This window comes from Vombatus ursinus, unplaced genomic scaffold (assembly GCF_900497805.2).
Source record: "Vombatus ursinus unplaced genomic scaffold, bare-nosed wombat genome assembly UNPS02014935.1, whole genome shotgun sequence".
Classification (NCBI taxonomy): domain Eukaryota; kingdom Metazoa; phylum Chordata; class Mammalia; order Diprotodontia; family Vombatidae; genus Vombatus; species Vombatus ursinus.
This window is the reverse complement of record NW_020954713.1, coordinates 576,529-601,666: the sequence shown is the minus strand read 5'-3', so window position 1 is coordinate 601,666 and position 25,138 is coordinate 576,529. Positions and strand designations below refer to the sequence as shown.

Sequence of the window (25,138 nt, the reverse complement as noted above, 5' to 3'; positions counted from 1 at the left end):
AGAGAGAGAGAGAGAGAGAGAGAGAGAGAGAGAGAGAGAGAGAGAGAGAGAGAGACTGGTCAAATGGTCTAATCATGTAGTAGCTTCTTACTTTGACAGACCTCTCTAACCGAGCCCTAGCTGTTTCAGAGCTAAAAGAGGGACCAGATGCTAATGGCCTGTTGGGATATAGAAAGGAACAAAGGGTCAAGCCTCTCATTTAACCAGGCATTATACCTCATAAGTTTGATATTGGCTTGTTTTGAACCTGAGGAGGAAGGACAAAGGGGAGGTCAGGTTAAGGATAGGAGATGATGTAAGGTGGCAATATCATCATTCCTGTTGAATGCCTAGAGTTCCCTGGAGGAAGGCTTAAAACTATGGAGAGGAACCATTACCTGTAGGGAGCAGTGATTCTGAGAGCAATGTCTAAGACATATCCTTTGTTTCTTTCAGAAAACCTGGTTTGGTCAGCCAGAGACTGTCTGGAATGGATACCCTAAGCAGGTGAGCAGTCCCTGGACAATGGCAAGTGCCAGATTTGTCCACTGAAACAAGTCCTAGGAACAAAGATGATCATGATTATGATGAAAGCTAGCATTTGTATAGTACTTACAGTTTGGCAAAGCACTTTACAAATATCTCATTTGATTCTCACAACAACTCTGAGGGAGTTGCTATGATTATCCTCATTTTACAGATGAGGAAACTGAGGCAGACAGAAGTTAAATGGCTTGCCCAAGGTCACACAGCTAGTAAGTATCTGAGGCCTAGCAAGGTCTCCCTGGGTCCAGGTCTAGTGCACCATCCATTTTGTTCCCTATTGATCAAAATTGAACATAAGTGCTGCATCCTCTCCCCTTCTTCCTAACCCTCCTCTAAACTTTCAGAATCACAGAATCTCAACAATGGAAAGAACCAGAGAGGCTGGCTGGCCTAGTCCATAACTGAACAAAATTTCCTCCATAATTACTCAAAAAAAAGTGATTGCATTGCCTTTACTTGAAGTTCTCCAGAGCAAACATTTTTACTTTCCAAGGCAGCCCAGTCCACTCTGGAACAACTCTCTTTGGTAGGAAGTTTGGTTTTCTATCAAACATACATCTGGCCCTCTCTAGCTTTTATCCATTGAGGCTACTTCTTCCCTCTGGGACCACCTTCCATATAATGGCCCTTCAAGCATTTGGAGATATTAACCATGTCTTCCTTTTATTTTATTTTCTCCAAGCTAACCATATTCAATTTTTTTTAATAAATCCTGATCTCAAGGCCCATAACTATCCTGATTATTCTCCTTTACATCCTTCTCCAGTTTTTCCAATGTCTTTCCTAAAATATGGCACCCAGAACATAAACACTGTATTCAAATCAGACTGAAATTCTTTCCCTTCTGGAAATTGATTGTCTTGGGCATTATCTATGAAGTTGTCCCAATTCTTTTCTTTTCTTCTTGAAGAAGAAAACCACACCAACCCCTTCACACATCCTGACTCAGCTAAGGACCTTGTCCCATACTTTACTGAGAAAAGAGGCCATTTTCCACGAGCTCCCTCTTTTCCCTTTGTCCACATCTCAAAATCCCTTGACCTCATCCCCTTTTTTCTCTTCTATACATCTCTGATGAAGAGATAGCTCTTCTCAGCAAGGGCAACCCCTCTCAGAGTCTCTTGATTTCATTACCTCCTATCTCCTTCAAGAAATTGCTCCATAATTATGTGCAAAAGGACCTACTTAATGCTGAATATTATTCCTCTCATAATTCAGACATATTGAATTAATTCATTTGGTTGCCTCATTACATTGCTAATTGATATTGAGTTTGCACACACTAAAACCTTTAGATATTTGTTAGATTGATACCAATTTATACCTAACCATCTCCATCCTATATTGTACTGGTGAAATTGATTTTTTTTAAACTTTCATGTTTTAACTTTTAAGACTTTATGGTTACCCCTCATAAATTTCATCTTATTAGTTTTATCTAGATATCCTAGACCATGAAGATGTCTTTGGATCTTGTCATCAAGTTGGCTAGCTATCCCTCTGGCTTGGTGTCATCTGAAATTTTGTCAACTTGTCATCTGTGCCTTTATCCAAGCCATTGATAAAAAATTTTATGCTAAAGAGCACAGGGCCAAGCATTGATCCTGGGATGTCTCAATGGAAGCCTCCTTCCTAGTCACTGTCAAACTGTAACTAAATGACTGTATGGCCATTCAACCATCTCTGAATCTACCTAACTATACCATTTAGTAATTAACATCTTTTATCTTTTCTACAAGAATATCCTGAGAGATTTTGTCAAATGCTTGACTAACATTTAGGTCAACCCTGCAGCATTTCCCTAACTTTCCAATTTCTTTACTTCTTCAGGAAAAAAAAAGTAAGGGTAGTTGTTATGTTCTGTAACTTCAAATATGCCCTCATTGCAATCTCCTTCTTGCAACTGATTATCTTGGACATTCTCCAGAGCAGCTGTCCTGATTCTTCTTTCCTCTCTTTGAGCTGCCCACACCACCTTCTCTACATATCCTGACTCAGAGGAGGACTTTGTCCCATATCTTACTGAGAAAAGAGGCCATTCACCATGAGCTTCCTCTTCTTCCCTTGGCCATATCTCAAAACCCCTTCACATCATCCCCCATTTTCTGCTCTATATGTCTCTAATAAAGAGATAGGCTTTCTCACCAAGGCCAATGCCTCTCCAGGTTCTTTTGATCTCATCCCCTTTTTCTCCTTCAAAAAACTCTTCCCTAATTATCTACAATCTTTCCCTATCTCCTGGCTCTTTCTCCATGCCTACAAACATATTGAAAAACATTCCTTCATTAAGAAACTATCATTAGACTCTATAATCCCCTCAAACTACTTTCAGTTCTCTCCAGTCCTTTGTAATCTGGTATCTGACCTCATTACTCAATTGCACTGTTGTATCCAAAGTCACCAGTAGCCTTTTAATTACCAAATTTAATGGTCTTTTTTTTTTAATCTGCATCTTTCTTAACAACAACCTTTGAAATTATTGACCATCCTCTCTTCCTGGATGTTCTCTCCTCCCTGGGTTTTTGTGGCATTGTTCTCTCAATAATGGTAGCAATAATAATAGCATTTAGGCAATACTTCAAAGTTTGCAAAGGGCTCAACTTATGTTATCTCATTTGATCATCTCAACGAGCCAGAAAAGTAGGTACTATTATCATCCTCATTTTGCAGATGAATAAACTGATGTTGAAAGAGATTGTGACATCCCCAGGATCACACAGTAAGCAAGTATCAAAAGCAGAATTTGAATTCAGGGTTTCATAACTCCAAGTTCAGCATTTTATCCGTTGGCCATCTAACTGCCTTGTTTTTCCTACTGACTGTCTTACTCTTCCACCTCAGTTTCTTTTCTTGACTTATCAGCCATGTCACACCCCTTATCTCTAAGGTTCTGTGTTGGGCCCTCTTCTCTCTCTACATTCTCTCTCTTGCTGGCTAGGTGATGCAGTGTATAGCATTCTGGACTCGGGAATTCAGAAAGACCTGAGTCCAAATCCTGTCTCAGACATTTCCTAGCTGTGTGACCCTGGACAAGTCAGTTAGTCCTGTTTCCATTTGGAGAAATGCAGATAATTGTAGCACCTACTGCCTAGGGTTGTTAGCAGGCTTAAGTGAGATCACATATGTAAAGTGCTTTGCAAATCTTAAAGTATTATATAAATGTCAGTTGTTATTATTATTATTATTATTATTATTATTATATTGGTGTACTTCATCAGTGCCTTGGGTTTAATCATCACCTCTATGCTGATGACTCCTAGATCTGTACAACTAGCTCTAGTTTCTCTTTCCCAAGCTTTAATCACACATCTCCAACTGCCTTTTGGACCTTTCATGCTGGATCACCTGCATGCAACTCACACTCAACATATCTAAAGCACAACTTATTATCTTTACCTCAAAACCAATCTGTCTTCCAGACTTCCCTGTTCTGCTGAGAACAACCCTATCCTTCCAAATGAGGTTTGCAATTTCATGTGGCAGTCATTCTCAATACTTCCTTTTCCCTCCCTCATATCCAATCAGTTCCTAAATCTCATTTCTACCTCCCCAACACCTATCACATCTGTTCCCTTCTCTCACTCACACAGCCACAGGCCCTAATCACCTTCACCTCTGACCTAGATTATTGCATTAGCCTCCTCATTGACCCCCCTGCCTTAAATTCACCTCCATTCCAATCCATCCTACATGAACTTTGGAGGCAAGATGATAGAGAGAAGTCAGAAAGTTGCCTGAGTTCTCATCAGTTTCCCTTGGAAACAACATTAAACCAAGACTAAATGGATTCTGGAGTGACAGAACTCACAAAAGGCCAGAGTGAAACAATTTCCCAGCTTAAAATAACTTAGAAAGACTTCAGAAAAGGTCTGTCTCCCTTGGGTAAAATGGGATTACAACACAGGGCAGATAGCATTTGGGAAAGCCAGCAGAAGGCTCTTAGTCATAGTGCAGATCAGCAACCAAGGCCCCCTGGTCCTGGCTCAGCAGGGTAGTGACACAGCAGGCTACCTCTGAGGCCTCAAGTCCCAGTGCAGAAGACAAAATGTCAGCACAGAACCCTGGCAAAAAAGGCACAACTAGGTGGGGCCACCCTGGTGCAATGGGCAAGCCACCAGCACCTGAGGCCCTGGGGCAGGAAGGCAGTGACCAGGACCCTGGCTGTCACCACAAGAAGCTTGGGACAGTGACCCTTGCACCCCAGGAACAGAGCTCAACCTTCAAAAAATGAGCAGAAACAAAAAACAAAACAAAACAAAACAAAACAAAAACAAGAAGAGCCCTGAACATAGAAAGCTACTATGGTGACAGGGAAGATCAAAATACAAACTTAGAAGAGGGCAACAATGTCAAAATGCCTACATGTGAAGCCTCAAAGGGGAATATGAATTAGATTCAAGTCCAGACAGTCCTCTTGGAAGAATTCAAAAAGAATTTTAAAAATCAAGTAAGAGAGATGGACGAAAAATTGGGAAAAGAAATGAGAATTTGTGAGAGAATTATGAAAAAGAGTTAACAGCTTGGAAAAGGAAGAACAAAAATTGACTGAACAAAACAACTCCTTAAAAAAATAGAATTGGTCAAATGAGGAAAAAATCCACTGAAGAAAATAACTCCTTTAAAAGTAGAGTTGGGGGGGGCAGTTAGGTGGTGCAGTGGATAGAGCACCAGCCCTGAAGTCAGGAGGACCTGAGTTCAAATGTGGCCTCAGACCAAACTCTTGACACTTACTAGCTGTGTGACCTTGGGCAAATCACTTAATCCCAATTGCCTAAAAACAAAAAAACAAACCAAAAAAAAAAAAATAGAGTTGGCCAAATGGAAAAGGAGGCACAAAAGCTAACTGAAGAAAATAATTCCTTAAGAATTAGAATTGGGCAAGTGAGAGCTAATGTCCCTATGAGACATCAAGAATCACTCAAACAAAATAAAAAGAATGAAAAAATAGGAGAAAAATGTAAAATCCTTCATTGGATAAACAACTGACCTGGAAAATAAATCCAGGAGAGATAATTTAAGAATTATTGAACTACCTGAAAGCCATGATGAAAAAAAAAAGAGCCCAGAGAGCATCTTTCAAGAAATTATCAAGGAAAACTCTCCTGATATCCTAGAATCAGAGGGTAAAATAGTCATTGAAATCACCTCCTGGGACAGCCAGGTGGTGCAGTGGATACAGCACTGGCCCTGGAGTCAGGAGGAACTGAGTTCAAATCCAGTCTCAGACTAGGCACTTGACAGTTACTAGCTGTGTGACCCTAGGCAAGTCACTTAACCCCAATTGCCTCAGGGGGGGGAAAAAAGAAATCACTTCCTGAAAAAAATTCATCTCAAAATGAAAACTCCAAGGAATATTGTAGCCAAATTCCAGAACTATCAGGTGAAGGCGAAAATACTGCAAGCAGCCAGAAAGAAATAATTCAAATATTAAGGAGCCATAGTCAGGATTACACAGGACTTAGCAGCTTCTACATAAAAGGATCAGAGGACTTGGAAAACGATACTATGGAAGGCAAAGGAGCTTGGATTACAACCAAGAATCAACCACCCAGAAAAAATTGAGCATAATCATTCAGGAGAAAAAATGGAAATTCAATGAAATAGGGGACTCTCAAACTTTCCTGATGAAAAGATCACAGCTGAACAGAAAATTTGATCTTCAAAAACAAGACACAAGAGAAGTATAAAAAGGTAAACAGGAAAGAAAAAAAAAACATGTTATTCAATGAGATTAAACTACTTACATCCCTACATGGGAAGACTATACTTGTAACTCTAGAGAACTGTATCTCTATTAGGGCAGTTAGGAGGAATATACATAGGCGGAGAGTGTGGGTCTAAGTTGACTTTGATATGATGATATTAAAAAAAATTTAAAGGTAAAAAAAGGATTGTAATGGGAGAAGAGGAAAGGGGGAGGCCGAATGGGTAAATCACATCACATGAAGAGGCACAAAAGACCTATTATAGTGGAGGAAAGAAGAGAGAGGGTGAGCATTGTTTCAATGTTACTCTTGTTATATTTGACTCCAAAAGGGAATAACGTACACACTCAGTTGGGTGTAGAAATTTGTCTTACCACATAGGGAAATAGGAGGGGAAAGAGGAAAGAAAAGGGGAGAGGGAGGCTGATAAAAGGGAGGGCAGAATAGGAGGAAAAAGGGGAAAGGAAAGGTGGGGCTGATAGAAGGGCAGGCAGACTGAGGGAGGTGTTGGTCAGCAGCACAACACTGGTCAGGAGGGACAGGGTGAAAGGAGAAAGAAAAGTATAAATGGGGGAAAATAGAATGAAGGGAAATACACAGTTACCATAACTGTGAATGTAATTAGAATGAACTCTCTCATAAAACAGAAGTGGAATGCAGAATGGATTAAAAAACAGAATCCTACAACATGTTATTTACAAGAAACACATTTGATTCAAAGAGACACACACAGAGTAAAGGTAAAAGGCTGGAGCACAGTATATTATGCTTCAGCTGAAGTAAAAAAAAGCAGGGGTGCCAATTCTGATCTCAGACAAAGCAAAAGCAAAAATAAATTTAATTAAAAGATTCAAGGAAGGAAACTACATCTTACTAAAATGTACCATAGACAATGAAGTAAAATCAACTCTAAACATATATGCACCAAGTAGTACAGCATTCAGATTCTTTGAGGAGAAATTAAATGAGTTACAGGAAGAAATAGACATCAAAACTATACTAGTGAGGTGCCTCAACCTCCCGCTCTCAGAACTAAATAAATCTGGTTTGTTGATTGTTATTCTTTGTTCTCGAAGAGGACCAAAATGGTATCACTATGTTAGAGTAAAGTTACAGTGTGTCTGACTGTTGCTGATCAGACCAATACAAGCTCATAATGCTCTATCACAGGTCAGGGACAAATAGTCCATGTAAACATTTGGGGTGGATTCTCTAAATTTGTGTGTCTTGCATTTCTTTTGAGCTACTTTAATTCTGCTTTGCTCATAGAGCACAGCACCTTCTCTGATGAGGGCATGCCATTCTGGGTGGTCCTATGCCACTGTCTCCCATGTCACACAACCAATTCCAAAGTTCTTACCACAAAATAAACAAGAAAGAAGTTAAAGAGGTGAGTAGAATTTTAGAAAAGTTAAATATGATAGATCCCTGGAGAAAATTGAATGGGAATAGAAAGGAATATGCCTTTTTCTGAAAGGTACATGGCACCTACACAAAAACTACAATGTTTTAGGGCATAAAAACCTAACAATCAAATGCAAAAGGTCAGAAATATTAAATGCATCCTTTTTAGATCATGATGCAATAAAAATTACATTCAATAAAGGGCCATGGAAACATAGACTAAAAATTATTTGAAAACCAAATAATCCACTCCTAAAGAATGAGTGGGTCAAGCAACAAATCATAGAAACAATCAATAATTTCATTAAAGAGAACAACAATAATGAGACACCATACTAAAACTTATGGGATGCAGCCAAAACAGTAATTCTTAGGAAGAAATTGTATATCTCTAAATGTTTACATGAATAAAATAGAGAAAGAAATTAAGTGGCCATGCAACTAAAAAAGCTAGAAAAAGAACAAATTAAAAATCTCCAATGAAATATGAAATTAAGAATTCTGAAAATCAAAGGATAGATTCATAAAATTAAAATGAAGAAAACCATTGAATTACATAAATAAATAAAACTAAGAGCTGGTTTTATGGAAAAAAAACAATAAAATAGATAAACCTTTGGTAAATTGATTTTAAAAAAGAGAGAGGAAAACCAAATTAACAGTATCAAAAATTAAAAGGTTGAATTCACCACCAATGAAGAGGAAACTAAAGCAATAATTAGAGCTATTTTGCCCAACTACATGACAATAAATCTGACAATCTAAGTGAAATAAATTAGTATTTACCAAAATATAAATTGCCCAGATTAACAGGCAAGGAAATAAAATATTTAAATAACCCCATTTTAGAAAAAGAAATTGAACAAATCATCAATGAACTCCCTAAGAAAAAAAATCTCCTGGAACAGATGGATTTACAAGTGAATTCTCCCAAATATTTAAAGAACAATTAATTCCAATGCTATATAAACTATTTGGAAAAATAGATGCAGAAGGAGTTCTACCAAATTCCTTTTCTGGCACAAATATGGTGCTGATACCTAAACCAGGAAAAGCCAAAACAGAGAAAGAGATAGAAAGAGAAATTCTATTTAAAATAACTGTAGACAATGTAAAATATTTGGGAGTCTATCTGCCAAGATATGCCAGGAACTATATGAACACAATTACAAAACACTTTTCACACAAAATAAAGTCAGATCTAAACAACTGGGAAAATATCAATTGCTCATGGATAGGCCAAGCTAATGTAACAAAAATGACAATTCTACCTAAACTAATTTACTTATTCAGTGCCATATCAATCAAACTACCAAAAAATTACTTTATAGAGCTAGAAAAAAAATAATAATAAAATTCATCTGGAAGAACAAAAGGTCAAAAATATCAAGGAAATTAGTGAAAAAAATGTAAAGGAAGGTAGCCTAGCCATACCCGATCTAAAACTATTTTATAAAGTGGCTATCATCAAAACTATCTGGTACTCGCTAAGAAATAGAGTGGTAGATCAGTAGAATAGGTTAGGTACACAAGACACAGTAATCAATGACTATGGTAATCTACTCTTTGATAAATCCAAACACTTCAGCTTTTGGAATAAGAACTCAATCTATGACAAAAATTGCTGGGAAAACTGGAAAACAGTATGGCAGAAACTAGGAATAGACAAACATCTCACATCCTATACTAAGACAAGGTCAAAATGGGTATATGCTTTAGATTAAAAGGGTGATGCCATTAGCAAATTAGGAAAGCAAATACTATCTGGATGCAGATCAAAGCATACTATTTTCACTTTTTTTTTGTTTTTTCTTTCTCATGGTTTTTCCCTTTTGTTCTGATTCTTCTTTCACAACATGACTAATGTGGAAATATATTTAACATTATTGTACATGTACAACTTATATTAGATTGCTTGCTGTCTTGGGAAGGAGAAAGAGAAGGGAGGGAGGGAGGGAGAAAAATTTGGAACTCAAAATCTTACAAAAAGGAATGTTAAAAACTATTTTTACATTTAATTGGAAAAAAATAAAATACTATTAAGTCCTATCCATTCTACATACAGCTGGCAGAGAGATTTGTCTGACTGCATCACATCCTAATTCAATAAACTCCATTGGTTCCCTTATACTTCAAATGTCAAAGATGAACTACTTTGTTTGGTGTTTAAATCCAACAACCTTGCCCCTACTTATCTTTCCAGCCTTATTGTATACTCCTCCTCTTCATGTGTACTGTGATCCAGCCAAACTGGACTTCTTACTCTTTTCATACATGATTCTTCCTCTCTCATTTCAATGTGTGTCCCCCATGCTTGGAATGCACTCCCTCCTCACCTCCACATCTTGGAATTACTATAATCCTTCAAGACTCAGTCCAAATGTCACATTCTTTGTGAAGCTTTCCTTGATTAACTCAGCTGCTAGTGTCTTTCCCCCAAAATTGCCTTGTATCTATTTTGATTGTATATATGTGTGTGTGTGTGTGTGTGTGTGTGTGTGTGTCCTACACACATATGTGTATCTGTATGTCTGTGTTGTGAATGCATGTATTGTGTGAATGTGTGCACATACATGTTGTTTCCCCTAATAGAATGTAAGCTTCTTGAGGGCAGGAACTGTTTCATTTTTGCCTTTGTATCTCCAGTGCCTAGCCCAGTGTCTGTCACATAACAGGTAAGTTTAATAGATGCTTGTGCATTGTTTGATTGCTCAGCATGTCCTGACTTATTGAGGACTGGTCCCAGTGTATTCTAACCATAGACCACAATCTAGCATTGCTGGAGAATGGGGTAAAGGAGGGTGGTTGGCTCCAAGGTACTGGAGTTCCTAAACATTTGTTTCCCTGTTGAACTCTGTGTCTCTGTATGAGCAATACCCATGACCAAGTGACTGCTTTGACCCTCAGCCTCTGCAGCCTGCCATATACTGGTGGTACCTCCTGCAGCTCAGTTGCTACTTCTCCTTGCTGCTCACTTTGACCCTTGATGTGAAGAGAAAGGTGAGTCTGGAGGGAGCCCAGGTTTTTGGGAAAGCTCTTGTCTTCCCAGTCAAGGGAGAAGAGTAGAGTGAAGAACCTGGCTTCTAGTGTCTGCCCCCATGAGAAAAGTGCCTTACTTGGCCCTGGCCCTTAAGGTCAGTCCCAGGTGTAAGCACAGGCCCTTGTCCCACAGAAACAGTAAGGGCAGACCTGATCCACTTGAACTTGATGGATTCTGTGGAAGACTAAGGGGTCCAGAAGCTAAGGGTCCAATTACATTCTGTTCAATTCAGTAGCCAAGGTGCTGTTTCTGGAGCTGCTACCACTAGGTCCATATCCAACCCAATCACCAGTTCTCCCTCCACCACACTGTCAGACATTTGACCTTCTTCCTTCATCTCCTCCTTCTGCCTCCCCTTGAAATACTTGAACCTTTCCAAAGAGGACTGTCATATAATCAAGGCAGAAGTAGTGGGAGGAAAAGTATACCTAGACTGTAAGTCAGAATTTGCCCTGAGCATAAGGAAAGCCAGCTACATCCTCTGGGAGGTAAGCAAGGTCCTGGCCTCATAGCTGCCCTCCTTTTCCAGGACTTCAAGGAGCAGATCATCCACCATTTTGTTACTATCACTTTGATCTTCTTCTCCTATTCTGCCAACTTTGTGCACATTGGTACCCTGGTGCTGCTGCTACATGATGTGTCTGATATCTTCATGGAGGTGAGTGAGCCTACCCTGGATGAGTATAGCTGGGATCTTCCTGAGTCCCTGCAAGCCTCATGTGTGCAGGGGCCACAGCCTCGGAGAAGGGAATAGAGCTGTCCCTAAATTTCCTCACCATTATGGGAGTCCATTGTGCCGGTGGTCCAGTAACCCATGACAGAATTAGGGACTCAGGGCTCACATGGGCTTGACTCCATCCCTGAAGAGAATGGGAATAACCCCAAAGAGAGAGCTGAGACTTTATCTCTCCCTGGCTTTGTCTCTATCAGGGAGTAAAAGTCCAGGGAAATCTCTAAAAACAGAAGTTACCTATGGCTCATATCTAGAATCTTCCACAAAATAGAGGAGGAGGCATGCTAACTGAGTCCCTCCTTAAAAAAAAAAACCCCACCAAAGTTCTTGTTATAAAATATGGGTATTAGGTATAGAACAGCTATTTATTTCCCATAACACAGGGAAAGTGTGATGCAAAAGATTCAAGTGTGCATTAGCATATACAGTTAGTTGTGCTATAATGTGACATAAGCATTCCCAAGAAACACCATGCCACCAAAATCACTCAATAAAAACCACAGAGCTTTTGAGGATGATAAGGTTAAAAGCACAACACTCAAAAATTTCATCAGTAACACATAAAAAGATAGGACCCTAATAAAAAAGATAGCATAGTTTAATACATATTAAATGGTTAAAAAGTACATAAATAGTACAAAAAATAGTGGCTATGCCCTTGCCCTTGGGCTGCTGTTCCACTTGAACCCTTGTTGATCATGTGTAAAAACTTCACAACCAAATGCAGAAAGGCAGAAATATTAAATGCATTCTTTTCAGATAATTATACAATAAAAATTACATTCAATAAATGCCATGGAAACAGACTGAAAATTAATTGGAAACTAAGTAAACTACTCCTAAAGAATAAGTGGATTAAAGGACAAATCATAGAAACAATCAATAATTTCATTTAAAAAAATGACAATATTGGGACAATACACCAAAATTTACGGGATGTAGCCAAAATAGTACTTAAGAGAAATTTTGTGTCTCTACATGCTTACATCAATAAAATAGAGAAAGAACAGATCAATAAATTAAGCATGCAATTAAAAAAACTAGAAAAACAAATTTAAAATCCCCAATTAAACACTAACTTTGAAATTCTAAAATCAAAGGAGAGATTAAGAAAATTGAAAGTTTAAAAAAAACCCATTGAACTAATAAATAAAACTAGGAGTTGGTTTTATGGGGGAAAAACCCACACAATAAAATAGATAAATTACTAATATCAAAAATGAAAAAGGTGACTTCAACAATGAAGATGAAATTAAAGCAATTACTGGGAGCTATTTTTCCCAATTTTCAATAAATCTGACATAAGTGAAAAGGAGTATTTGCAAAATTTTCAATTGCTCAGATTAACAGAAGAGGAAATAGAATACTTAAATAATCCTATCTTAGAAAAAGAAATTGAACAAGTCATCAATGAGATCCCTAAGAAAAAATCCCCAGGACCCAATGAATTTGCAAATGAATTCTATGAAACATTTGAAAAACAATTCCATTACTGTGTGAATTATTTGGAAAAATAGGCAAAGAAGGATTCTTTCCCAGTTTCTTTTATGGCACAATTACAGTTAAATCAGGAAGAGCAAAAACAGAGAAAGAAAACTATTTCCCAATTTCCTTAATGAATACTGTTGCAAAAATTTTAAATAAAATGCTAACAAGGAGATTACAGTAAAATGTCACAAAGGTCATACATTATGACTTTGTGGGATTTATACCAGAAATGCAGTGCTGGTTCAAAATTTTGAAAACTATCAGTAAAATTGACCATATCAATACCAAAACCAAGAAAAATCATAAAATTATCTGAATAGATGCAGAAAAAAAACTTTTGATAAAATACAACACTCATTCCTCTCACAAACACAAGAAAGTATATGAATAAATAGAGCTTTCCTCAAAATGACATCTAAAGCCATCAGCAAGCATTATCTGTAATGGGGATAAGCTAGAAGCCTTCCCAGTAAGATCAGAGGTGAAACAATAATGCCCATTATCACCACTATTATTCAATATCATACTAGAAATGTTAGCTAAAGCAATAAGAGAAGAATTGAAGGAATTAGAATAGACAATGAGGAAACAAAACTATCTATCTTTGCAGATGATGTAATGGCATACCTGGAGAATTCTAGAGAATCAACTAAAAGACTAGTTGAAATAATTAACAACGTTAGAAAAGTTGTGGGATATAAAATAAATCCTTATTAATCATCAGTATTTCTATATATTGCCAATAAAGTCCAGCAGGAAGAGATAAAAAGACAAATTCCATCTAAAATAACCATCGATAATATAAAATATTTGGGGACAAACCTGGGAACTATATGAATAAAATTGCAAAACATTTTTCAGATAAAGACAGATCTAAACAACTGGAGAAATATCATTTGATGGGCTGAGCCAATATAATAAAAATGACATTTTTACCTAAATTAATTTACTTATTTAGTGTCATACCAATCAAACTACTAAAATTTATTTTATAGATTTTGAAAAAATAATAAAATTCATCTAGAAGAATAAAAGGTCAAGAATATCAAGGGAATCAAGGGGAGGGGGCAGAATGTGAAGGGGGTTGGTCTAGCAGTACCAGATCTCAAACTGTATTACAAAGTGGTAATCATCAAAACAATCTGGTACTGGCTCAGAAATAGAGTGGTAGAATAGTGGAATAAAGTGGGTACACCGTACATAGTAGCAAATAACCATAGTAATCTAGTGTTTGATAAATATAAAGATTCAAGCTTTTAGAACTGGAACTCACTATTTGACAAAAAAATTGCTGGGGAAAAATGGAAAGCAGTTTGGCAGAAACTAGGTATAGACCAACGTCTCACACCATATACCAACATAAAGTCAAAATAGCTACATGATTTAGAGAGAAAGGCTGATCTCCTAAGAAAATTAGAGGAGCATGGAAAATTTTACCTGTCAGATCTATGGATAAGGAAAGAATTTATGACCAAACAAGAAGATGCTGTAAAATGGATAATTTTGAGTACTTTTTTTTAAGTTGGCAAATAAAACAAATACAACTGAAATTATCAGGAAAGCAGGAAGCTGGAGGCATGGCGGATTTACAGAAAGTTTCTCTGACTAAGGCCTCATTTCTCAAATATGTAGAGAACTGAGTCAAATTTATAAAAACACAAGTCATTCCTCAACTGATAAATGGGCAAAGGCTATGAAGAGGTAGTTTTTAAAAGAAGAAATTGAAGTAATCTATAATCATATGAAAGAATGCTCTTCATCACTATTTATTAGAGAAGTGCAAATCAAAACATCTCTGAGATACCACCTCACATACATCAGATTGGCTAATATAACAGAAAAGGAAAATAACAAATATCAGAAGGAATATGGAAAAATTGGGGCACTAATGCATTGTTGGTAGAGTTGTGAACTGATCCAGCTATTCTGGAAAACAGTTTGGAATTATTCCCAGAGAGCTATAAAATTGTGATCCAGCAATACCACTACTAGTTCTATATCCCAAAGAGATCAAAGAAAAAGGAAAGCAATCTATATGTATAAAAATATTTATAGCAGCTCTTTTTGTGGTGGCAAAGAATTGGAAATTGAGGGACTTCTCATCAATTGGGGAATGGCTGAACAGTTGTGGTATATGATTGTGATGGAATATTGTGCTATAAGAAATGATGAACAGGATGGTTTCAGAAAAGCTTACATGAATTGATGCAAAGTGAGGTGAACAGAACCAAGAGGACATGGTACACAGTAACAGTCATATTGTAAGGAAGATCAACTGTGAATGACAGTTATTCTGATCAATACAATGATCCAAGACAGTTCTGAAGGATTTATGATTAAAAATACTATCCACCCTCAGAGAAAGAACTGATGGAGTCTGAATGCATATTGAAACATATTTTTTTTTAATTTCTTTATTGTTCTTGGGGGTTTTTTGCAATATGGCTAACATGGAAGCATGTTTTACATGATTATAAACATAATTTGCATGATATAATCAATATCATGTTTCTTGACTTCACAATAAGTGGGGGACTGATGGGAGGGAGGGAGAGAATTCAGAACTTAAAAAAATTAATGAATATTTAAATAAATAATAAAATTTTTAAATGGTCTCCCCGACTTATCTCTCCCCATTCCAATCCATCTTCCACTAAGCTGTGTAAGTGATTTTCCTAAAGTGTAATTCTAATTATATCACTCCCACTATTCAGCAAACTCCAGTGATTCTCTATTACCTTTCTTTTTTGTTGTTGTTGTTTAGTCATTTATCAGTCATATGTGATTCTTTGTGACCCTATTTGGGGTTTTCTTGGCAGATGCTGGAGTAGTTTGGCATTTCCTTTTCCAGCTCATTTTACAGATGAGGAAACTGAGGCAAACAGAGTTAAGTGACTTGCCCAGGGTCACACAGCTAGTAATTTTCTGAGGTCAGATTTTAACTCAAGAAGAGTTTTCCCAACTCCAGGGCCTGGCACTCTATCCACTGTGCCACCTAGATGCCATCCCTAATGATTAAACATTATACCTTTATTTGAGAATACCTTTATTTGGCAGTTAAAGATCTTCAGAACTTGGCCTCTTCCCATTTTTCCAGTCTAATTAAACTGTATTTCCCATCACGAATTGTATGGTCCAGCCATGGTGGTCTATTGGTGTTCCTCACACTCAACACTCGTTTCCTGCCTCTTTACTTTTGCCTCGGCAGTCTCTCTGACTTGGAATGAGCCATCCCTCCTCACCTCTGCCTCACAGAATCCCTGGCTTCCTTCAAAATTTAGTTCAAGTACCACCTTATGTAGGAGACTGTGCCTAGCCCCCACCTGCTGGTGCTACCCCCTTTCCCCTGAAGGGAAAAAGATACTTTTCTACAGAGAACTGTCAGTAGTCAGACAGGAATTTTAGGAATTGACAAATTTGATAACATCTAGCACAGAAGTCACCAAGCTCTTGTGAGTTCACATCCTTCTCGGTAAAACATTTTTTGAGCTTGCATCTCCTCCATGTGTGTGTTTATTTATAAATTATTTTCATGTCCCTTTGCACTCAAATACATAGCAAAATGCACAAATATAAATTTTGAAAAGAAGAGAAAAATGAAATAAAAATTTTAAAATTATTTAGCAATGTACAAAAAGATTCTCTTGAGAGCAATGTGACTGAGTATGCTTCATTTTTTTTAAATTCTGTATATGCCTTGTTTATTAGTAAGAAAGACTTAAACTGAAATCTAGATTGGCCTGGGTTAAAGTCTCATCTCTGACATATACTGGCTCTGTGATCCTAGGCAAGTCTCTGAATCTTTCAGTGCTCTAAACCAGAAGTGGCAGTGAGTAACACTCCACAGTGCAGTGGGAACCAGATTAAATGTAACTGAGAAATATTTAACAAAGTAACTAAAAATACAGTAGAAGACAGACAATGTTAATATGTGGTTTTCTAAGTCAATATGCCGCTGAGGAATCCTGATGTCAGGTTTAGTGACTTTTGTTGTCTTGTTTGAGTTTGACACCACTTCTCTAGGCAAAGATGCCAACCCGAATTGAGAGGGCCTATTTCCTCTTCCTAGAGTTCCCTAGATCAGTGAAATCACAAATCTGGGCCCTATCCCTGTCCCTATCCAGTAATTAATTGGTTAATTAGATCACTGTAGCTAGTCAAGCAAGTTTCTTTTCTTTTTTTTTAAGATAATGCTTTATTAAAAGATCAAAAATATAACAGGAAGTCATAACTGTCAATGAACAAAGTAGTGTTAATGCAAAAATAACAAACAAAAATGAATTGTTTATGATTTCAAAATTGCAAAGAGTACTTGATTTATGATGGCTTCATACCTTAAGTTAGATGGCCCGGTGGCTATTATATTCAATCTGGAGTCAGGAAGATCTAGGTCAAATCCTGCCTCAGACACTAATTGTGTGGCCCTGGGCAAGTCACTTAACTTCTGTCTGCCTCAGTTTCTTCACCTGCAAAATGGGGATAACAACAGCACTGACTTCCCAGGGTGATTAATGATATCATAAATTAAAATGAAATTATATTTGGAAAGTACTATATACATGCTAGCTACTATTATTTTTTGTACATTTTAATTGTGTTTTTGTATGAGTTTGAGGAACAGAAAATAAGACAGCTTGGTTAGATAGTAGAGTGCAGGAAGGTGAGTAATAAGGTTAGAAGGGCAAGTTGGGGCTAGGTCATGAAGTGCTTTGAACGCCAAACACAGGATTTATATTTGATCCTGGAGTTGATACGAAGCCACTGGAGTTTTTTAAGTAAGGGAGTGATATGGTCAGACCTGTACTTTAGTAAGATTACTTTGGCAGCTGAGTGGAAAAGGAACTAGAATGGGGAGAGACTTGAGGCAGGGAGTCCAATTAGGAGACTATTTACAGTAATCCAGGCAAGAGGAACTAACCCAAATTCTGATGTCTGTGTAACTGGAGATAAGAGGATGTAGATGAGAAATGCTGTTGCAACTGCTTGAATATGTGTGTGGGGAGTTGTAGCAAAAATGAGGAGTCAAGGACAATGGTGAAGTTTCAAATCAGAGTGCCCAGGGGTGTGGTGCCTTCCAGGAAATGGAGAAGTTCCAGAGAGGAGTTTAGATCTACACTGAGTGTCACAACCCAGGCATGTGTGTTTATTCTGTGACTGGGTCTATCCTACTCAAAATTAAAAAGCTAGGGTAGGGCTCTTTTTCACTGGTTAATGCCCCGAAACTTGGCCCACTTTCCAAGGACATCTTAAGGCTGCATATAAGGAAAAACTCCCTAAGATTCAGAGCACTCTGAAAGTAGAATGGATTGTTTGTGAGATGTAGTGAGTTCCCCATCATTGTAGGCCTTCAGGTGAAATGATTACTTCTCTAGGGGGACCCTTCAACAAGTGTATGTTGTACTAAGTACCATCTCAGGCCCCTCCCAATTCTGGGATTATGCATTACCAAAATTCCCTCTGTCATCTCCTTCCAGGCTTGTAAGATGTTAATTTACGCACAGTGGAGTCAAGCTCGGGACATAATGTTCATCCTTTTTGCCCTGGTGTTCTTTGTTAGCAGACTCATTCTCTTCCCAATCAAGTAAGCCTGGTCCTTAGAGGTGGGGTGGGTTAAGGGCAGGGAGGAGGAAAAGGGTCTGAGTCCTGGGGACCTTCTGGTGCCAAGACCTGCCTCCTAGAAAGAGGAGTGAGTCTCTTGCTTGACAAGTCCTTCTATGTGTGAAAAAGATGGGATAAGGTCAAGCCAGGGGCCTTTTGGGATGTTTTTCCCCCATCCCAGTGGCTTCTCACTCTGTCCATCCCATTTCTTTGGGGGTAGGTGGGTTGTTTCTGGTGACCAACATGTCTGAATCCTGGTAGCTTGCCTCCTCCCCCTTCCCACATTGTAACCCTCATTTCCTCTCTCTCTTACAGAGTCCTCTACACCACTTCCTATACTTTCTTGACCAACTATCAGGTCTTCTTTGGTTACTATTTTGCCAATGCCCTCTTGATGATCCTGCAGGGTCTCAATGTCTTCTGGTTTTTCCTCATCCTCCGAATGTTCTACAGGTTTTTATCAGAGGGTCAGGTAGGTGCAAACCTTGCCCTGGCCTACCCACCCTTCCCCCAATCCATGACCATCAGGAAGAGAAGGAGGGAAAAGCAGAAGGGTATCAAAGATGGAAGAGAGCATGGAAGTTCAGGCCTGGCATCCTAGTGCCAATAGGCACCCAAGTAGTTCTGCAAGGCATCTTACTACCCAGGATCCTTGTCTTTCACTTCGTCTTTCCCAATCTCTTTTCTCATTTCTCTACTTTTCTTCTTGTATCCTCTATCTCTCTCTCTCTGTCTCTTTCTTTTTCTCTCCTCTTCCTCTCTTTCTCCTCCCTTCCCTTTCTCCTCCCCTCCCATTTTCTCTTATCTCCCTTCTCTTCTCCTTCCTTCTCTTCTCCTTCCTTTTTTCTCTCTGTCTCTCTCTTATTTCTTCCACTCCAACTGTGTCCATTCTTCTTTTCCACTCTGTCTCATCCTGCATATTCAATCAGGTGCCAAATATTGTCACTTCTACCTCTAGACTATCTCATCCTTTTAATCCCTTCTTCTCTATTCATATACCTATCATCCTGGTCCAGGACCTCACTTCCTTTCACCTGAACTATCTAATTCATCCTTCATACAGCTTAAAAGTAGTTTTCCCAAAACACAGGTTAGACCAGAAAGAAAAGATAAGATAGAGAGAACAGTATATTGAAGAAGATGAGAAAGGAAGGGATCAAGAGTGTATGTATATCAAGGAGTTTGCCTTGACAAGGAGAAAGACCACCATTTTTATGTGAGAGAATGGTGGATGAAGAGATAGTGGGAGAAGATGCCTCAGTGATGTGAGAAGATGAGGAGGGGAGATGAGGGAACTCTCATTGAATGGTCTCAATTGTTTCACTGGAGTAGCAGGTGAGGTCCTCAGCTGAGACAGTAGAGTGAACAGTACTGTGGGAGTCTTGAGGATGGATTCAAAGGTTTGGAATTTCCATTGTGGTGAGTGGTCTAACAAATCAATTAGAAAAGTATAAAAGGATTCCCTTGGTTCAGGAAGAGCTCAGTTGAGCATGTATAACATAAATTTGTGGGGGATCTCAATTATTATGGTCTTGTGATTTTCTCAACCTCCATTCAGTAGCATGTGAATAGGAACAAAGGAGATAGGTGGTGGGAGTAATCCCAGGTTAAGGTTTGGCAAAGTGTAATAGTTAATAGGACAATGAGGCAAGAGATTCAAATGGAAAGGATACCATCCAGTTGGACTGATTGATGACCAAGGAGTCAAAATAGGAAAGAAAGGCGAGTGTAGCCAGTGCAAGGATGACCTGATAAGTAACTAAGGGGTGAGGGGAATTGGAGGTCACAGTGAAGAAGAACAAGTTTGGGGGTTGTAAAGCAGAGGGAAAGATGGAATGATAAAAGATTATGAGAAACTCAGGGTTTATGTACATGGAAGTGGAATATTTGTGGGTGATGGCAAGATCAAGGGTATGACCGTTTTTATGTGTGCCTGGGGTGGAGAGGAGGAGTAGGTCATAAGAATTGAGTAGTTGAGTTGGAAAGTTTGGAGGTAAAAGTTTAGGGGAGAGAAACATTGTGAGCTAGATACTGAACTCATTGAAGGCTTTTTGTCTCAAAGACCTAGATTGGGTGATAAATTCATCAAGTAAAGAATAAATGAATGAATGAATAAATGAAAAATGAATAAACGTGAATGAATGAATGTGAATGAATAAATGAAAAAAAAGTTATTAAAAGTCTTACTGTTATGCTAAACTCCAAGAATACTGATACAAAATTAAGAATGTTCCTTTCTGTAAGGAAGGGGAGATAACACATAGAAGGTGGTTGCCAGAGAAGGATATTTTGGTTTGAGAATAATAGCTAGCATTTATGTAGTGATTTAAAATTGCAAAGCACTTTACAAGCATTATCTCATTTGGGAAATCATTGGGGTTGTGAATGGAGTCATGATCAATATGCCCTTTCTTGGAGCAATAGAATGTTGATGCATGTTCCAAAGTTAGAAATGAGGGAAAGGGGGTTTTAGATTTTATACAGTGCCAGGGCAAATGCAGGGTTTAGTGCTCCAGAGGGCGAAGGAGCAGGCAGGATGGATGACAAGGTAACAGTGGCCATCCCAATAGCTCCCTATTACCACCAAAGGAAAGTATAGACTCTTGTTAGTCATTTAAAACCTTGTACCACTTGGCCATAGTCTCTTTTCCTGTCTATTCATTGCTTACAAAGGTTCCTTCATCATTCTGTCTGGCCAAACTGTCCTTCTTGCTGTCCCTCACCCAGGACACTCTATCTTCATCTCTTTGTCTTTGTACATGTTATCCTCTCATGCCTGAAATATAATGTCCCCTCACATCCAGTTCTTAAAATTCCTTATTTCTTCTAAGACTCAACTCAAGCATCACCTAAATTAATCATTTCTTGATTTCTTTCCCACTCTTATTTTCTATTTCCACTCATTCTAAAATGTCCTTGTCCATTTACTTTGCATATATTTTGTACATAATTTTATAAGTGCAGGCTAGTTCTCCTGATAGAATGAAAGTTTTCTGAGGTCAGGAACTGTTGTATTTTTGCCTTGGTTTCTCCATTGCTTTGCACAGTGATGAGTGCATGGTAGGGGTTCAATGGATGCTTATTAATTGATTGTCTCTCTGGTTTTCAGGTGAAGAATGATATAAGGAGTGACATAGAGGAGGAAGACTCGAGTGATGAGCAGTTGACAGTGATAGAGCAGAGCAATGGGAGACTTCATCCCAATAATGTCGCAGACATTCGGGTCCGGGGGAGTCTGAAGAACTGGCCAGTTTATCACTGAGCCTGTCCCAGGGGCATAACCTAGACCAGCTCAATGAAGATACCTGGAGGACTGGTCTCCTGACTGCCTGAAGAACAAGTCACCCTGGGAAATGTCTCAGATTCTGATTGAACATAGACTCCTTAGAACAAGTCCTGTGCTGGACAGGGGCCCTTCACTTCTGTCTCTCTGTCTATCTCTCTGACCCCACCTTTACTGGACCTCAAGGTTAGGGGAGGAAGGATGGAATATCTCTGTTGAGGATTTTATAGTGAATTTAGTGATCTTCTTTTGAATAACCTTTCCCCTTGAACCGTTGTCCTTGGACTTCGCTATTGAGATCTGTCCCCATCTCTTAGAAGAAGAGAGTGAGGGGGAGGAGGAGGGGGATGAAGAGGGAGCAGGAAGACCCATTAGAAGAGTCCCCCAGGGGCTACCCCCCATGCCTAAAGAGATCTGGAAGGAGATGGTTGCCCCCTGAACCAATGAAAGTATCTTAGGCTTGCAGGTCTGGGCCTGGAGTGGGCTGACTAGCCTTAGTCCTGTCTTTCCATTCCAGCAGGGAGTCATTGCCGGCAGATCCCAGGGAACAGAGAAGCCCATTCACATTAGAAATGGATGTGTGAAACCTGGGCTTCACCAGACTCAGGAAGAGAACAATAAAACATGAATAATGCAGGGCTTACTGTTTCTGAGTCCCTGAACTCCTTCATTTCCAGTTCATTCCCCATTTAGTGTTCATTTTTATCACTCTTCCTATTTCCTCCGTGATTGTCCTGGACACAAAAATCCTAGAATCTCAGAACTGGGAGAGACCTTGTTGGGCATCCAGATGAAGTCCCCCTTGAGTGGATGAGGGTCCTCTCCAACAACCCCAACAAGTTGCCTTTCAATTTCTTCTTGAACAACAAAGATGGGGCGCTCACCTCCTACATTGATAGCCCATTCTACTGTTAGGTAGCTCTGAAGTTAACAAATTCATTCCTATATTGAGGCCAAATTTGCCTTCCCGAGCTGTTCTTATCACTACTCTTCACTTCTATAGATAGCAATGAGGAGGGATCAGGATGGGTAGTTAGGAATAAGGAAGCTGGTTTGCGGACATCATTTTAGTCAGATCAACCCCAGGATGAATCAGACATTGATGCATCCAAGGATCTGAACGAGGTCAGAAGCAGAATCCCCACAAATTCCCAACTCTTAATCCAGCCATCCCTTAACACACAAATGGATCTATGCACTCAATGTTATGGACATTCTCTTCAATGTTACAGATTACCATCCATCCATTCTGCTCATCTGGCACAACTTTTGTCAAAATAAACTAAGATATGGAATTGAGAAAAAGATAAATTGCCAGGTAAGCCCCAAATACAACTCTAGCCAGCATTAATTCTCTAAGCATTCAGCCAGTAACATGGTTGAGTGACCTGGGGCAGGAAACTAGTGGTGAGAAGGTGAGTCTCAAAAATGGGATTGAAGAAAGAGGACTTCAGGGTGGGGATAAGGAGCCAGATTTATGTGCCCTTCCTGCATAAGCTTTCAAGATCCAAAGCTACAAAGGATCTTAGACGTCATCTAAGTCAGCTTACTCATTTTCCAGACAAGGAAACAGGCTCAGAGAGAAGGGAGAATCATCCTAGGGCACACATTAGTAGATAGTCTTTGGGGAAAAGAGAGAAAGGTCATCCCATCAGCTGCCAGGTCTCTTAATGGGTCTCTTTCCTTCAGGGGAAGTAAAGAAACACTATTTCTTCAGCTCCCCAAACTGGTCTCTTCACCTGATCTGCCCAAGGCCTTGAGAGGACTCTACCCTGAGGCTAAACTCCTAGAGATAGTGACAACTTGCCTGACCTCATTCCTCAATAATTAATAAGCTCCCACTTTTCATATCCTCCCCATTCCAGTGATTGTGAATCCCTAGCTTTCATCATTCAAACCTCATTTTCTTCTCCCAATGCCTAATGACTTATTCCATTTCCCTTATCCAAACCCCACAATCCCCATGTCCCACTTAAGGCTAGTCACCTCTTCCTCTGTGCTCCCTGGAATGACTGATCCATGGGCAACAAGCTTGTTTTCATCTTAAATCTTTTGCTTTCCTATTCTTTTCATCATTTGACTCTCACTGAGACCTTGCTCCCTTTTGATGACACAGCCTCTTTGGCCACCCTTTCCATCACTTGTCACATTTTCACTCATTTCTCCCTCTTACCCAGACTCAATGGTCAAGATGGGAGAGTTGGTATACTTTTGCCTCCACTGCCACTTCTAGACTCTTCCTCTACTCCCATCACTCAGTAACTCCCACCCAATCAAAATTCTGGTAGCTGTTATTTACCACTTTCCAGATCAATCTTTCATCAATCAGTTCAGTGCCTATCTCAGTCTTTCTTCTACAAATCCTGCTCTTATACTAAGAAACTTCAACAGAGAGAGAGAGAGAGATTGATACTCCTTCAAATACCCTAATCTTACAATTCCTTAGTTTACCTATTTCACATGACCTCCTCCTCCACTCTATCTCAGCTACACAGAGGTGGACATAACTTTGATCTTGCCATCATCCACAAATACACCACTTCCATGTTCATTAAATCTGAAATCTCCTTATCTGACCACAATCTGTTTTCATTCTACATCTCTTTTTTTGTCTTGAAACTCCAAACTCTATTCTTAATTCTCATGGTGACCTCCAATCACTCTATCCCTCAGTTCTCTTTCAAGCCATCATCCTTGAACAGGCAATACTCTCCTCCTTTCTGCACTTAACTCTTTGGTAAACAAATTCAACTTTACTTCTGTTCTCTTTAGTCCCTTTTCCCATATCCTATTTTTCTTCTGAGACTGCTAATCCTGCTTGGATTACTACAACTGTATACTACCTCACTCCTAACCACACGCCGCTGAACAAGACTGGAGAAACAAATTGTAAACCATGCTGATTTGGTCCACTATAAATTTGTTACATGACCTCAATTGGGCCTTCACTGTGGCCCTTTCAAACTTCCCTAAGTAACTCACTATGCCACTCACCACAGCATTTTCCAAACATTTTTGTCCCTTATCAAATCTTCCATGACTCTCATAGCTGGCAACCTTGCTTGATATTTCACAGAAAAAAAGCAGTTTGAATTCAGGCCCAAGCTATGCCCAACACTGCTGCCTTGGTGTGCTACAATGAACTCTTTTTATCTTTTTCCCTGAGTTTGCCCTATTAATCAGGGTGAGGCCTCAGTGGAGATTTCCTTTTAACAACTTAGTGAACCAGCCAGAAAGTGCCATTCACTAGTGTGACTATCACTAAGTTCATTTTGATTTCACTAAATGTCAATATTTTGATTGCACAGCTGGTACTTGGACCTTTGACCAAGCACAGGCCAGAATGGACTCTCCTGAAAATT

The 25,138-nt window shown here is 38.9% G+C and overlaps 1 protein-coding gene across 1 annotated transcript in view; it reads left to right on the top strand.

Annotated features, from left to right (window-relative positions):
• The window catches only part of LOC114029565 (ceramide synthase 4-like), a 39,492-nt gene extending 17,068 nt beyond the window's left edge, over positions 1-22,424 (top strand). Inside the window, exons 6-11 of the mRNA XM_027844066.1 lie at positions 436-486; positions 10,542-10,634; positions 11,204-11,332; positions 18,370-18,476; positions 18,809-18,965; positions 21,603-22,424. Coding sequence (XP_027699867.1) covers positions 436-486; positions 10,542-10,634; positions 11,204-11,332; positions 18,370-18,476; positions 18,809-18,965; positions 21,603-21,755 — 690 coding nt within the window. The 3' untranslated portion in view covers positions 21,756-22,424. The remainder of the gene's footprint in view (positions 1-435; positions 487-10,541; positions 10,635-11,203; positions 11,333-18,369; positions 18,477-18,808; positions 18,966-21,602) is intronic.
• The last annotated feature ends 2,714 nt before the right edge of the window (positions 22,425-25,138 follow it).